General features: G+C 41.2%; 1 protein-coding gene across 4 annotated transcripts in view; it reads right to left on the bottom strand.

Moving 5' to 3' along the window:
• Tbccd1 (TBCC domain containing 1) overlaps positions 1–14,615 on the bottom strand; it is a 22,178-nt gene that overhangs the window by 6,458 nt on the left and 1,105 nt on the right. Inside the window, exons 1-7 of one of the 4 annotated variants that reach the window (XM_005383277.2) lie at positions 13,252–13,338; positions 12,670–12,837; positions 10,898–11,276; positions 6,419–6,574; positions 3,078–3,444; positions 1,059–1,245; positions 406–903 (exon numbers count right to left, since the gene is read on the bottom strand). In XM_005383277.2, coding sequence (XP_005383334.1) covers positions 406–903; positions 1,059–1,245; positions 3,078–3,444; positions 6,419–6,574; positions 10,898–11,233 — 1,544 coding nt within the window. In that variant the 5' untranslated portion in view covers positions 11,234–11,276; positions 12,670–12,837; positions 13,252–13,338. Of the gene's footprint in view, positions 1–405; positions 904–1,058; positions 1,246–3,077; positions 3,445–6,418; positions 6,575–10,897; positions 11,277–12,669; positions 12,838–13,251; positions 13,358–13,872; positions 14,020–14,615 lie in introns of those variants that run through there. The other 3 variants (XM_005383278.2, XM_005383279.2, XM_005383276.2) reach the window with 3 other exon arrangements.

The raw sequence follows: 14,615 nt of genomic DNA, 5'->3' as shown, positions 1-14,615 counted from the left end.
CAAAAAAAAAAAAAAAAAAAAAAAAGAAAATTCTGATGTACAATCAAGCTTGAGAAGCACCAGTATAGTGTAGAAAAGTAAATTAAGAACCAAAACTAACCCAGGTAAGAACTGGATTACGTGATAAATCTTATATATGATTCCTTAATTCATACAAGTCTTCCATTGGCCAGCTAAACTTCAGCTTCTTAAAAGAAAAGGGTTTATAGAGTCTAATAGCTAAGTACCCACACATTCCCATCTCCACTTCCACCACAGTCTAAAATACTCACCAGAAATGCAAACCTTAAAAAACAAACAATATATTTAAAGTACTTTGTCACAGCTATAAAAATGTTAAGATTTGTTTATTTTTCTATGGAGTTTCCAATAAAACACACAATAAAACTCCTAGGAAACACTCACTTTGTTAAACGAGCTTCCTTCACAGTTTTCTGCCAGATCTGGATCTTCTGTTCTCTTTCGCTCAGTGCTTTCTGATATGCAGGTGGAAGACCCCCAGGTATCTCTGTTGTGTCCCCTTCCATTTCGAAAGGAATAATAAATACATAGAATTCACATGGGGGTAAGAGCTGGAAGACACTTGAGTCACTGTTCTCTCTGCAGATGACCAGGGGCTTATCCCAGTAGTTAGGCACTGTAGCAAGGCCCGTCCTGGCCATGTGGTCCTCTAGCATTGGGTAATGGGTATGAAAAGGAGCCAAAGTTACACGCTGGTTCCCAGAGAGAATAAGTGGGCGCGTAGGTGTCAGAATATGAAAGATGCAACTTGTTGTAGAAGAGACGGACAAACGACGGCAAACAGCAATAACTTTAACCTGGTCACAAGAGTGCAAGTGAAGAGCAGTCTCTACAGGGCCCAAGACAAAGGTGCTATTCCTGCACTTCTCAATTGTCACAGATCTGAAAAATTAAAAAGGAGGTGAATTCCTCTGAATAACGGTAAGCTTAAAAACAAGTAACTGCATAAAGTAATAGTCTCTGATGACCAAAAAAAAAAGGATCAATCCTATGGCCAAGAAAATGTCAAAATGTCAGAACACTAAGACTGTGCTTACCGAAGGGGAGAGAGCAGGTATATAAAAGATTCGTTGCAACGGTGAATGCGGACGTGCGCCCCCACCAGAGCATCTGAGCTCTTGGCCAGTGTCTGCTTGTACACCTGGCTCATCACTACCAGGCGGTGCCTTCCAGGAGCCACGTGAGTATTACAAGCAATCTTGGCCCTTTTGGTCGTACCTTCAACTATTCAAGAAAGCATAAGTAAGTAAGACGGTTTCAAATCAAAGAAACAGCACAGGAGGTTATACATGTCTACATGTTCCATGTCTGAACTTTGATTTGGGCACTGGGTAAAGTGATGCTGCCTATCCAACCTGTTCTTTTCTGTGTATTTGTTATCTTTCATCATTAGTTACACAAATTTAAAAATTAATCCAGTCAAGGTTGCTAATAGATCTAAGACTGTTTTTCACCACATCTACCGTTTAGGTAATGTGCCTCTGGCCTTAGGATATATGGTTAGAAAGTGAAAGAGTCGGCCCAACTCAAACATCTCCAAGATGTCTTTATCATTCCAGCTATAGTTAACCTCTCTGCGTTGCCGTATTAATTCTGCATTCCTCTAACTTTCCCTAAAGCATCATTCCCTGAGATCTACGTGAGTTCATGTCTTACTCCTAGGATCATTACTACCGGAGAGCACATCTTCCCGTTATACACAGTGTCTCATACAAGTTGATACGATAAAGTACGTGCAGGTTGCCCTACTAACACAGTCCCAACATTACATGACTGGCGTCTCAGACTATGCTTCCCTGCAAGCCATTGGGATACTCTTAATGCTGGCCAAATGTGCAGAGGCTCCATAAAATATAATTCTTTTAAAATAACTAGTGTTTAATTTCAAATTATATATACCATACAAATCACACATGCTTAGTGTAGAAAAATGGTAAAAGAAAATTTAAAATCATATGTAATCCTACTATTACTATTACCGTTTTAGTATAATCTTGGGAGGTTGGATAGCCTTTCTTTTTTTTCTGCTAATGACTACCTTTCCAAGGTTCAAAAGCTTGCTTAAACCTATGTTCTATGAGCACCCAGAATTATGTAGCAACCTCTATTTATAGGATCCTTACATACCTGAGAGTCTGTGATCTCCTACTGTAGCAACAGTTTAGTTAAATACAGAATTCTTGGATTATAATTTTTTTGCTCCACAGTCTATAGATGGGGTTCAACCATTTTCTGTGAGCTGTGAAAATCTGATAGAAACTGGATATATATTTTTTAACATTTGTAAGAGAGATACTTATCTTTGAATTTCAGAAATAGTGGAAGCATATTGTAGGGCAATTCTGGTTTTTTCCATTAATTTTGCCTGCATTTTCTTCAGTAGCACACACAGCTACAGAGACGTGGGCCTAGTCCCTCACCTTTTAAAACTTATGTTTATATGACACAGGAGTCATATAACACCCGAACCTATCTATTTAGGCCTGCTGGACTATCAGCAATGTACACCCGATTCAACCAACACTGGCTTCTGCTGTAAACTTGTATTTCCAATTTATAAACATCTACACTGTTTGTGCCCATGTAGCTAAAAAAGATCTCAATTCTACATCAACTTGTAAGTGTGGGATGGACAAATTCTGCTGTTGTCTAAAAAATAAAGTCTTACAACAGTGAGCACATGAAGGTGAAGGGAGAGAACCAGAGAAAAGCACGGCACAGACTGCAGGACTAACTGCAGCTAGAGTTTGTTAATTAACTAAATGGACCGTGACTAACAAATCAACTGAGATTACTGTTGCCTTGAGAGTGAAAGTCATACCCAAAGGACGGATGCTCCCTATACAGTGGCAGTATTTTTTATTTTTAGGTCCTCTACAGAAGATATGTGATTATAAAACACCAGGAGACACTACGTTCCTTGTCATTCAAAATTTTTTCTATTTTGCTACCAGGACTCCAACTCAGGACCTTGCGCTTGCGATGTAGGTACTGTGCCGCTGATCTATATCCCTGGCTTTTGTCATTCAATTTCAGTAACAATATTAAAAAAATACCTTGGTGAGCCCAAGCCAATTTCTTTCCTGACTTGAGGCAAGCAGAAGTACCAAATGGATTCCCAGTCAAGTGGGCTCTCAACCAGGCTTCCAGCTTGTAGAAAGAGAAGGTCTTAGAGGTCTTCGAGAAGCCACTGTCTGCGTGTACTGGTGGCCACAGCGCAAGTTCATGAAGCGGATGGATCTTCCTGGCTCCACTCACCGCGCCTTCAATGAGAAAGCTGAGCGCCGCAACAGCTTCTCGAGAGACTAAACTACTGTGGGTCGAATGAAAGGACGTGCTGAGCTGTTCTGGATCTAAAAGCAGCTCAAGGAGATCTGACAGATGGTCACAGACAAAAGCCTGGTGACTGTAATCATTCCAGTTCTAAAAAACAAAAACAAAAACAAAGAAAGCACTCTTAACAGAACAAAGAAATTCTACATGATCTAAAAGTTTTACCTTTTAGTTATTTTGTTCTTATATTCTGCCTCATCCCCTCAAAAAAATTTAGGTGGCTATATACAATGTTTGTGTGTGTGTGTGTGTGTGTGTGTGTGTGAGGTATAAACAGATTCTCCCTTCACATTAACTGATTCAAAGGTGGTACAGGTTAAAATGCTTAAACCAGAAGTATTTGGGAATTTTTTAGACTTTGGAAAATATATATATAGTGACATCTTGATGATGTGACGAAGTCTAAATATGAAATTATTTATACACAAAGCCTGAAGGGAATTTTATATAACATTTTTAATAAGCCTGCACTTCAGTTGTGCTCTGTCTGTTGAAGTCAGGTGTTGAATTTTCTATTTGTGGTATCCTGTTGTTGCTCAGAAAATAGTGAATTCTAAGCATTTTGGATTTCTGATTTTGGGTTAGGAATACTTAACCGGTACAAATAAAAAACCCTTCATGTTTGTTAAGCATTAAGTGTTACACATACTTTAACATATGTAATGGTTGATACACTGTGTCAACTTGAGAAGTTTAGAAGTTTAACTAAGCAACTCAGCAGGGGGCCAGGGCCCTCACTTTGTAAGGGGAGGGCATCCTGTAAGAGGAGGGCGTGGAGATGTGCAAGTGCTACACCTGCCTTGCGGGTGGGAGAGTAGCCCGCTGACAATATACGGGAGGAAAAGAGGCTTGCTCTTTCTCCCGTTCTGCTCTTGCTGCTTCTGCTGTCTTCTGCTGCCTTCAACTGTTGTCCCTCATTATGCCACCCTGTCTTGGAGCCAGGTGGTTATGGAAACCTCCACAAATTGTGAGCTAAAATCTTTCCTTAATTTTGGGCATTGGGTATTTTGTCTCAGCAACAAGAGAAAAGTAACTAAGACAATGTATTTCACCTTAACAATGATGGGTATGACGTCATTATCACACCCATTTACAGAAGATAACAAAGTCACACAGCTAGTAAAAATTCTAAAAGTTTCAAATTAAATATAAAAATAGCCATCACGGACATTCACTCAGTGAAGCACTGGGTTTAATTTACTTCCTTTTATAACAGAAAGAATTTCAAATTCTACTGGGTGAAATATCATATAGTGACTAGTCTCAAGAGAAACTGCGACTCTGGGGCTAGGCTTCAGGTGGCAGATGGTCCAGCAATTTGCCTCACTCATTTGACAGATATTTTCTGAGGATCTCTTATGGGACCTGTCTCAGTCTCTAGGGGTACCGAGGGCCCAGGGCCATCCTTTCAAACACACAGCACTGAATGAGCTGTGCAAGTGCCTGTGCTTGTCCACTCAACTGTCGGAAAGGTCAGTGCTACAGCACGAACCAGCGTTGCCATTTCCTGGAGCGTACTACGCTACAACCCCAAGTTAATATACGACTGAATGCTCACAGCTCTTCAGAAATAGGCATTAGCGCAATTTAAAGAAGAGAAGCCAGATCCAAGCCCAGTGAACTGACCTGCCTGGAATCATGTGACAATTATTAAGTGGCAGAGCTAGATCTGAGTTTGGCCACTTTAGCCCAAAACACTGTAGGAACTACCTGGGCAGAAGGCACACAATGATCGGCTTCTCCAGCACACTTGGACTTGGACATTTCAGAATTAAGGCAGAGCTGGGGCATCTGGGAGATGAGGTAAACACAAGGAAAGGGCTCTAGCCTGGAGACAAAGCTGAGAGCCACTGAGAGGCATGCAGTCATGGGGACAGAGAGAAATACAGTGAGTAAAGACGCTCAGTAGAAAATAAAAATTTCCTCAAGTAGAATCCTGAGAACAGTGGCATGCAAGGGCCAGGGGAGAAAAATTTATAAGGAAAACTGAGACAGAATCTAAAGCAGAACCAGCACGGTACAGCATCATGGAATGTAAGGGAGGACAGATTTATTAAAAAGATTATAGAAGTACCAATAGCGAAGAGATTTTTTAGCTTCAGAGCTTTTTAAAAGAGCCCACGCCTGGCATTAATTCTAAAGTTGACACTTTACTTCAAGTTTTTCAAAATATTTCCACAAAAATAAATTTTAAAAAGTGTTTTTCTTTGGGCTTGGCACGCTAGTGCACACCTGTAATCCCAGCACTTGGGAAGCTGAGGCAGGAGGATCACTGCGAGTTTGAGGCCATCTGGGCCACAGCATGGCCTTGTCTCAAAAAGAAATGAAAAAGTTTAATTAAATAAAGAATACTTTTCTTGGGGCTGGGGATGTGGCTCAGTGGTAGAGCTCTTTACCTTGCATGCATAAGGCCCTGGGTTCAATCTCCAGCACCACAAGAAAAAAAAGAAAAAAAGAAAAATACTTTTCTAGGCTGGGGATGTAGCTCGGTGGAACAGTGCCTGGCTGGCAAATGTGAGGCCCTAAGTTTGATTCCTAGTACAAAAAAAAAAGAAATACTTTTCTTCACAAAAACAGAAAGGAAAGAACAATAGGATATTTTCTAAAATAACATGAGGCAGTTAACATGTAGGTATCACAGCATATAAAACTTCTTAAACATGATTAAGCAATATAAAATATTTTTATAGAAAAATTTTTCAGAAAGTTTGAACAGACTTTGGAAATATTACATCTCATTTATCCATCTTAGTCAAGTCAGTAGATTCAAATCCATTAGCATTTGCAAAAATGGCAATACTAACAGAACATGGTGAATGATTTACCCCCAAATCACGTGATTTTTATACCTGTGAAGGAACTAATGCGATTTCTCTATTTTATGACCGCACACATTAATTTCTGTTTTATTTTTAGAAAAAAAAGCCTCTAAAAGCAAAAAATAAAAGAAAGCCTCAAATTCATTGGCCTAAATAAGGAATTCCAAAATAATTTTTAAAGAAGGTGAACTACTTCCTTCCCAAGTCATTCCCTTCAGAGAAAGAGATTAAGTTATGAACAGTACCTTATTATGGCAGCTGGACTTCTCAGACAGGTCAGGAGACTGAGATCTGTTTCTGGGACTAGGCCACTCTTCTCCAATCAAAGATGTCCTCAGGGACACCTTGTTCAGCTGCTGTATGTACAGGAAGAGCAGAAACTGTAGGGTGTCCACCGAAAGCTGTCCAAGGAGAGAATGAACGGTGACCTCATGTCTTCCAACACCAGTTAAGTGGACACAGCAAACTGAATTCACAACAGCTGATGGTCCTTTAAAAACCGCTATCAGGTACGTTGCTAGCATTTGCTATGTCTGTTCCTGATAACCAAATTTCTAGTATTAGGCTCATTTGCCTTCACAGAGAGCCACAGAAATCAGTTCTCTCAAAACTAATGAAAAGGAAAGGATGAACACCATGCTCGTAAAAACTACAGGATTACACAAGTTTAATTTCTTGGTTAAAAACCCAACCTTCGTAATTTTCATAAGTAAAAGAATAGATAAAAGAAAAAAAGAAATGGAATTCATTAAGATAGAGGTTTAACTTAAGGGCTTCTCAAGAAAGTTTAGCATATCAGTGTACCAAATGTAATATAATTTCTTGATAGGTGTGCATTTTGTGAGAGAGTAGCCTAGTGTTTTCAGTTTTTAAAAGGTTTTCAGATGTAAAGAAACAAACAGCATTGGTCTGATAATGGTCATACAAGGTCACTTCTTATTTGAGGGGAGGTATGGTTGAAAGCTCATAATTTTTTTTTTTTTTTTTTGAGACAGGGTCTCACTGTGTAGTTCAGGCTGGCCTGGGACTAGGTGATCCTCCTGTCTCAGCCTCCTGATTGCCTCCTGATTGCTAGAATTACAGGTATGTACCACCACACTCAGCTGAAGCTCATGATTACCTTCATATACTCACCCCCATATACATATAGGAGAGGGAACAAAGTGAAGCGATATGTATGACTCTACAGCTATATCGACCCTGATTTCCAACCCGGTAGAAAACTGCTATCATCTGATGTGCTTAAAAATACAGATTCTCAGGATCACCCAGACCTATTCAGTCAACTCAGTGTGGAGCCCCCGAATACACATTTACAAAGTTTTACTTCCTTAAACTTTTAAGATTCACATGCAGTTGTAAGAGCTAATACAGAGAGAGACCATGTATGCTTTCCTCAGCTTCTCACTTTGCAAAACTGTAGTATGATGTCACCAGGATACTGACATCGAAGTAGCCAAGAGAGAGACGATTTCTTTCAATTCCACATCTTCCCTGCTGCCTTTTAGAGCCAAACCAACTCCTCTGCCACTTTCCCCCTTCCTTAATTCCTGGCAATCTCAACCCTTATTTTTAGACAAGGTCTCGCCAAATCACCCAGAGTGGCCCTGAACTCACACTCTTCCTGTAGTATTTCCCAAGTAGCTGGGAGTAGCATCCAGAGTACTGTTTGACACTGACTGAGACTAAAAGATTTTTTTTCGTTTTTTTTTTTTTGTAGTACTGGGAAGTGAACACAGGGCCTTTGCCCTGAGCTATATCCTTAGCCCTTTTATTTGTGAGACAGCATCTTGCTAAGTTGCCAGCCTGGGCTTGAACTTGCAACCCTCCTGCTTCAGCCTCCCAGAATGCCAGGATTACAGGTATATGTCACTGTGACTGGCTTGCTTATTTTTTATATCCCTAGTAACTACTATATAATAAGGTATACAGTGAGAATTCAAAAAATTTGGAACTTCTTGAAAGCCGTATGCTTTTGTCCACAGCATTCACTACTGTACCTATCACACAGGAGGTACTGAATAAGAATATCTGATTAAAGAATAACCACAATGCCCTTCTCCTTCCTGGTCGTGTGACAAACTTTTCAATTTGTAAAACCTGTTTAGCTATTACCTCGTGTGGGAGAGACTAGCTAGTTGCAAGCTACTTTTTCTCCTCTTCCCAGGCACACAATTAGATGGCATTTCTCAGCCTTTCTTGCAGCTCGGTAAGCTGTAACAGAGTCAGTGGAATGTAGGCAAATTTATATGCAACCCTTTCAAACCTGACCCATTAAAGTGCAAAAGAAAGGGAAGCAGAGGACTTTGAGGCCTAAAATAGCAAGGCTGTGGTAAAAGGTGCAATTTGCAACTGTACCTACCCGTCTTCAAAGAAGTTTATTTAGCTCTATCTATGGCCATGCAACTTCCCTGATCCCCCATGAGACAGTTTACCTTCCTACCCCACGGACTTTAATACTGGCCATGCGACAAAGCTTTAACCAAAGGAATGAAAGTAGTTTTAGTTTATGGTACATCTGAGCAGAAGTTGTTCTGTTCATTCGTGTGTGTGTGTGTGTGTGTGTGTGTGTGTGTGTGTTTCGAACTGAGGATTGAACACATGGAGAGCTGAGCTATGTCCCCAGCCCTTTAAAAGAATTTTTTTGACAGGATCTCACTAAATTGCCCAAATGGGCTCACCCTTGCAATCCATCTCTTGCCTTAGCCTCCCAAGAAACTGGGATTACAGATGTGCACTACTATACCTGACCTGAACAAAAGTTTTTAGAGGTACCATGAGGGCCCAAAAATGAATAAACTCTCACATATATGGTCAATTAATTATTGATAAGCATGCCAGGAACACAAAATGGGAAAAGGGCAGGCTCTTCAATAGATGATGTTAGGAAAACTGAGATCACACCTTACGAGTGGTGGCAAACCTATGGCATGTGTGCAGCAGCTGGCTGTTTATCATTGAAAGCTCTAAAAGATTCACCATCGCTGGCTTATACCATGTACAATCAACTCAAAATGGATTAAGGACTTAAATGTAAGATCTGAAATAGTAAAACTCCTAAAAGAAAAACAGAAGAAAAGCTCCTTGATATTGGTCTTAGTAGTGATTTCTGGATATGACATCAAAAGCACAGGCAATGGGCAAAAATAAAAAAGTAGGATTAGATCAAACTAAAAAGCTTCTTCACAATGAAAACAGTAACAAAATGAAAAGAAAATCTATGGAATGGGAGAAAGTATCTGCAAGCCAAAATACCTAATGATTAGTTAGTATCTAACTTTAATCAGACATGGGTGTTTAGAGGTAGAACCTTTGAAAATTGATTACAACTACTAGGTTCATCAAGGTAAAGCCCCTATGGTTGGACGCTGGTGGCTTTTTAAGAGAGAGACCAATACATACAGATGCTCCTTGTCTCTATACCCTGGGCCACTGCTATGGTTTAAATAAGTAGCCCACTAAAGACTCATGTACTGAATGCTTGATCCTCAGTGCAGCAGTGTTTAGAGGTGGGGCCTACAGAGATGACTGAATCAAGAGTGTAATAACTTCATCCAAGGAAAATGGGCTTTAGGAGGTAGCACCTAGAAGGACAAAGTATGTTGGTGGGGACATGTCCTTGAAAGGTGTTTTTCTTCTTGGGCTCTTTCTGTCTGTTTCCTGGTTGCCATGAAGTAAACCAGCTTTTTTCTACCTACCAGGCCCTCAACATGATGCTCTTGCCTTAGCCAGCAGACCATGGACTGAACCTTCTGAAACCATGAACCCAAACAAACCTTTTCTCTTTTGAGCTGTACATGTCAGATGTTTTCTCCTAGCAATGGAAAGGTGACTAATGTAGACACCTTGAAACTCTGTCAGCAAGAAGACTATGACCACACGTGGTCCTTCCACCTTGTACTTCCAGAACCAAAAGAAACCTATTTTCTTTAAAATGTAGTACGGATATTCTTTATTTAATGACATATGTGTTTAACAACTGTTTGGACTTACAAGCCATCATATTTTTTGGTACAGTTTTGTACATCTTGTTTATAGAGTCTTAATGTATTTTTTGTACAGTATACCTTGTTTATTCAGTACTACAATTTTTGCTAATCATATTGTACAGTATAGTACTGTAGTTTTATGTTATTATACATTGCAATAGTGCATATAAGGGTTATGCAAATAAAAGAAAAGTTATCAAGTTGAAGTTTTCTTTGAGCATTTTTTTGTTCTGGATATTATAATGTACTTTTTATATACGATTGCTCATTTAGTGACCAAGTTGTAGGAATGGAAGTTGGCTGTTCAATGAGGAATGTCTGTATTGTTTTACGAGCAACAAAAAAGGGTGAATACACTGTATTCCCAAATACAGCAAATTCCAACATGTAGCAGATGCTTATTTAAAATTAGTTGCCTCTGACCATAATGTATCAGGGGTTTATGATACGCACTTATTCCGAAATATTTCTAAAGTTGATGAAAATATTTCCCACTTTTAACTTCAGGGTCCCTGTAACAATACTGCTTTGATATAGGCAAGTAAGAATTAGCAAATATGGACTAATTCATAGAATACATTAAACACTGCCAAACCAGAACTGCTTAAACTCAAACGGTACTTCAGGATCACAATGGTCATTAAATGAAAACCTCAACCTACACTGGTAGTATAAAAATTAAGAATGGTTTATTTCTCAAAGCAATTAACACACACATAATATATCAATTCATACCTGATTTCTCTGCTTTTCGATTTCATCCTCAGATATGCAGTTAGACAAAATCTCAGACCACTCCAGACGTTCCTCAGGCGACTTCATTGAAAGGCTATCAAATATTTCGAAGTACAGCCATGCCACATCCTTGGCCAACTGCAGCTTCCCACAAGCAATATGCCTCCATGCAGACCAGGACAAGCGTGGGTAAGCCCTTTCTATAGCACGGGTTCGCACATAGGTGGCTATCTTCTTGAGATAGTGAAGACTGAACTTGGATGGAGGGGGGAACTGCAAGGCACCCACTATAAAGGGTTCTGCTTTTACCCAGAGGAGAACTCCAGACTGATCCATGTCATCACTAAGGACATCTGGATGAAAAGGTTTCTTCCCATACCTAGAAAACAAAGTTTCTTCAAAAGCTAATTTGAAACGAATCCCATTTATAGACTTTCTCAGAGATGATCCCTCCCTTACATTAAAAAATGTAGATCATCAGGTTAAAAAGCAGCACTAGTTTCACAACCAAAAGCAGAATAGATTCTTGGTTAGATTCCATTACATTTCGAGCAAAAAAGAAAATTGCAATGAAATGAAGTGATCTTTTTGGTTTGTTAGAAATGTTTTGGAACAGTGTGTAAATGCATAAAATCTGAGTTAGATCTCTGCTCAGGACAGGAAAAGGAGAAGAAATGGAAAAGGGTACAAGAAGTCATTTTGGCACAGGAAACTATCTCTACCCTGAGAGGGAACTCCAGTGAAAACAAGAATAAAGTTTCAGCATTAAATCACTTACACATACAGGATGGCTGGTTAAAGATTTGGGCATGTCAGCTGACTGATCACACAGGCTCAATAAGAAGCACTAGTAGGAGGTGGCAGGCAAGAATGCTAATGTAAACACAGGCTACAGAAACATAGGTCAACAAAAGTTAAAGCATCTTTATTCTCTGTAACAGTGACCCTACTCTGGCCTATGCTATTGTACTCAGTTCAGGTGTGATATTTTTCCACTTTGTTCACCGCTTGTTGTACATAACAATGTTTAGGAAGAGGGAATCATCCACATTTCTACCGGTACGTGGCAACTAGGTAATGCTATATTTTCTTCCTGTCATTTTTCTATACACAGACTGGATTTTTTTTTTTTAATTTGCATAGTTGTGATAGCAAAGAGACTACCGTATTTCATGATGAATTCTCAGGGATTTTCACATGTGCATCTGTGAAACAGAGCAACATTTTAAAAGCTCCGGACACATCCCCATCGCTTTTCAGCATAGCTTTATCAAAATTGTGCCATCATGTGACCATGATACACACTTCTGCCGGGCATGGTGGCGCCCGCCTGTAATCCCAGCACTCGGGAGGCTGAGGCAGGAGGATCGTTGAGAGTTCGAGGACAGCCTGGGCTACAAAGTGAGCTCAAGGCCAGCCTGAACTGCACAGCGAGACCCTGTCTCAAACTGCATTTGACTCGAGCATGTTTTGATTCTTCTGGGAAGTATTCAATCAATGCCATGAATGTTTAACATGTGACAGGTGGTACGCTAAACAGTCCATACATTTCACTTCTCCTTAATCCTCACAACCATGTGAAGATACCATGGGATGGGATGGGGATTTAGCTCAGCGGCAAAAGCGCCTGCCTGGCAAGCGCAAGGTCGTGAGTTCGGTTCCCGGTACGGGAGAAAAACCAAAAAAAAAAAAAAAAAAAAAAAAAAAGATACCATGGGATTTCCTGTATTTCAGACAAGAAAACCGAGATTTAGAGAAGTTAAGGGACTTACCTACAAGCGTATTTAGCTGGCCCAGCCCTGGATTAGGACTCAGGTTGGATATACAAACGGCACTGCTACAAATAAAACTTTGGGAACCTGTTACGGTTTCCACATCTCTGAAAAAGGAGGGTCCAGAAATGGATTTTTAAAAATCCTTGTACGAGGCTGATTAAATGCCTGGGGAAGGAACATGGAAGTAGAGACTCAGGGGAAAGGTGTGGCCGCTGTCTTCCAACACGGGGCACGGCTTGGCGTTGTTCTGGGTGCAGCTAAGACCACGAAAGCGCATCAGAAGAGCTCAGCTCTCTCCCAAGTGAAAAGAAGCGGCTTGTGAGGTACGGCTTGTGCAGTCCAGAGCCATAACGTGAGGAGGAGCCCTCTATTTTAACTTCGAGACTGGAGAGCTAGATTCATAAACATAACCTGCGTTTTCCCCCCCGGGAGTGTCGGGTTCTGGGTTCTCAGGTCAGGAAACGGACACGTCCCAGACCACAGCGTCTAGACGCCGCCAGGTCCAAGCGAGCCTTCCCAGACCAAGCCTGAAGTTGACGGTACCACCCGCCCTCCTTAAAGCCCGCCGGGGGCAGTTACCTGGGAAGGTGGGAAGCGGGCGGCCCCCCTCCTCTACGCTCTGCCGCGCCCAGCATCTTGCGCGCCCGTCTAACCCTTCCCCTCAGCCCCGCCCCGCGACGCCCACCGCGCAGGCGCACGCGGTCGCACCACCGAGAGCCGGCGGACCGTGTTGCTAGAGCGGCGGGTTGCGACTCGCACCGGGAACAAACTTCCTTGACTGCAAGAACGGTGGATGCTGTGGTCCTCGCGAGCCAGAGCCATCGGTTTCTTGCGTCGTGCCTTTCAACTCAAAAGGGGAGGAAGTTTTCTATTGCTCCACAGAACTGTGGTCAGCCAGTAGCTGCTGGTAAGGTTAGCACGCTTTGATCGGTAATAAAGATAACGGCAGTTTGCATACACGGGCCGCTTATTATGGGCCGGGCACTGAGTAAAGCGCGTTTATATTATCTCAGCCTTCTCAAGAGCCCTTGCAAGTTAAGCGTGTTTGTTTTGCTGATGAGGAGAGTAGGGCGTAGAAAGGTAAAAATAACACGCACGCCTCTAAGGTATAAGGTCACGTGGCAAGAAACTGAGACGAGGCTCAAACCCAGGTCTCTGAAAGCCATCCCTACCCCCAGCCTCAGTCCCACCCCCACTCACCTTTAGCTCAACTTTCCTGCCCTGTTACTGCCTTCAGGAAGCTTTTATTGGATCCCACCTAGGAAAAGACGCCACTCCTTTCTTTACACTTCCATTTTGTGAGTTCTGAACCGTCCTGCTTTACTTCTTAGTTCATTTATGGCCTTTCTGGTTGTGAGAGATACAAAGGTAAAGAAGACCATAAAATCCAAGAGTTCCTGTAAGTGGCCTCTTTTCACTACTAGGCAGCTTCCTGAAAGCATGTCGGGATCCGGGCTGCATCATCTACTAGCTTAGTGACCTTGAACAAATTTTATCATCTGTTAGTTTTCCTTTTATTCGGACGATGGATCCAATTTAGCAATCTATGTAAGGACTCAGCCACTGAACTCCAGTCCCCCAGCCTATGCCTTAGGTTTTTTTGGCAACAATAATTCGTTGAGCACCACTGTGTGCCTGACACAATACTATCCACTAAGGTTACAGTAGTAAACAAATCAGATAAGGTCCTTGCTTTCTCGGCGTGTGTAATAGGGAAAACCTAATACATGTTAAGAAATAGGATAATTTCCGATAAAAAAAAGTGCTGTGAAGATGGCGGGGAGGGAGTCAGGGAAGACCAGTTTGTGGTGCTGAATTTGAGCTGAGGCCTGAAGAGTAAGAAGACACGTGAATATCACAATCAAAGCAACTTTTACTAAAAAATAACTGAGCACGACTTTTACTAAAAAATAACCAGGTGCTGTTCCTTTTTTTTTTTTTTT

Source organism: Chinchilla lanigera, unplaced genomic scaffold, assembly GCF_000276665.1.
Source record: "Chinchilla lanigera isolate Chin_1 unplaced genomic scaffold, ChiLan1.0 scaffold00019, whole genome shotgun sequence".
NCBI classification, from domain to species: domain Eukaryota; kingdom Metazoa; phylum Chordata; class Mammalia; order Rodentia; family Chinchillidae; genus Chinchilla; species Chinchilla lanigera.
Note: the sequence above shows the minus strand (reverse complement) of the source record. Positions and strands in the feature narration are given on the sequence as shown.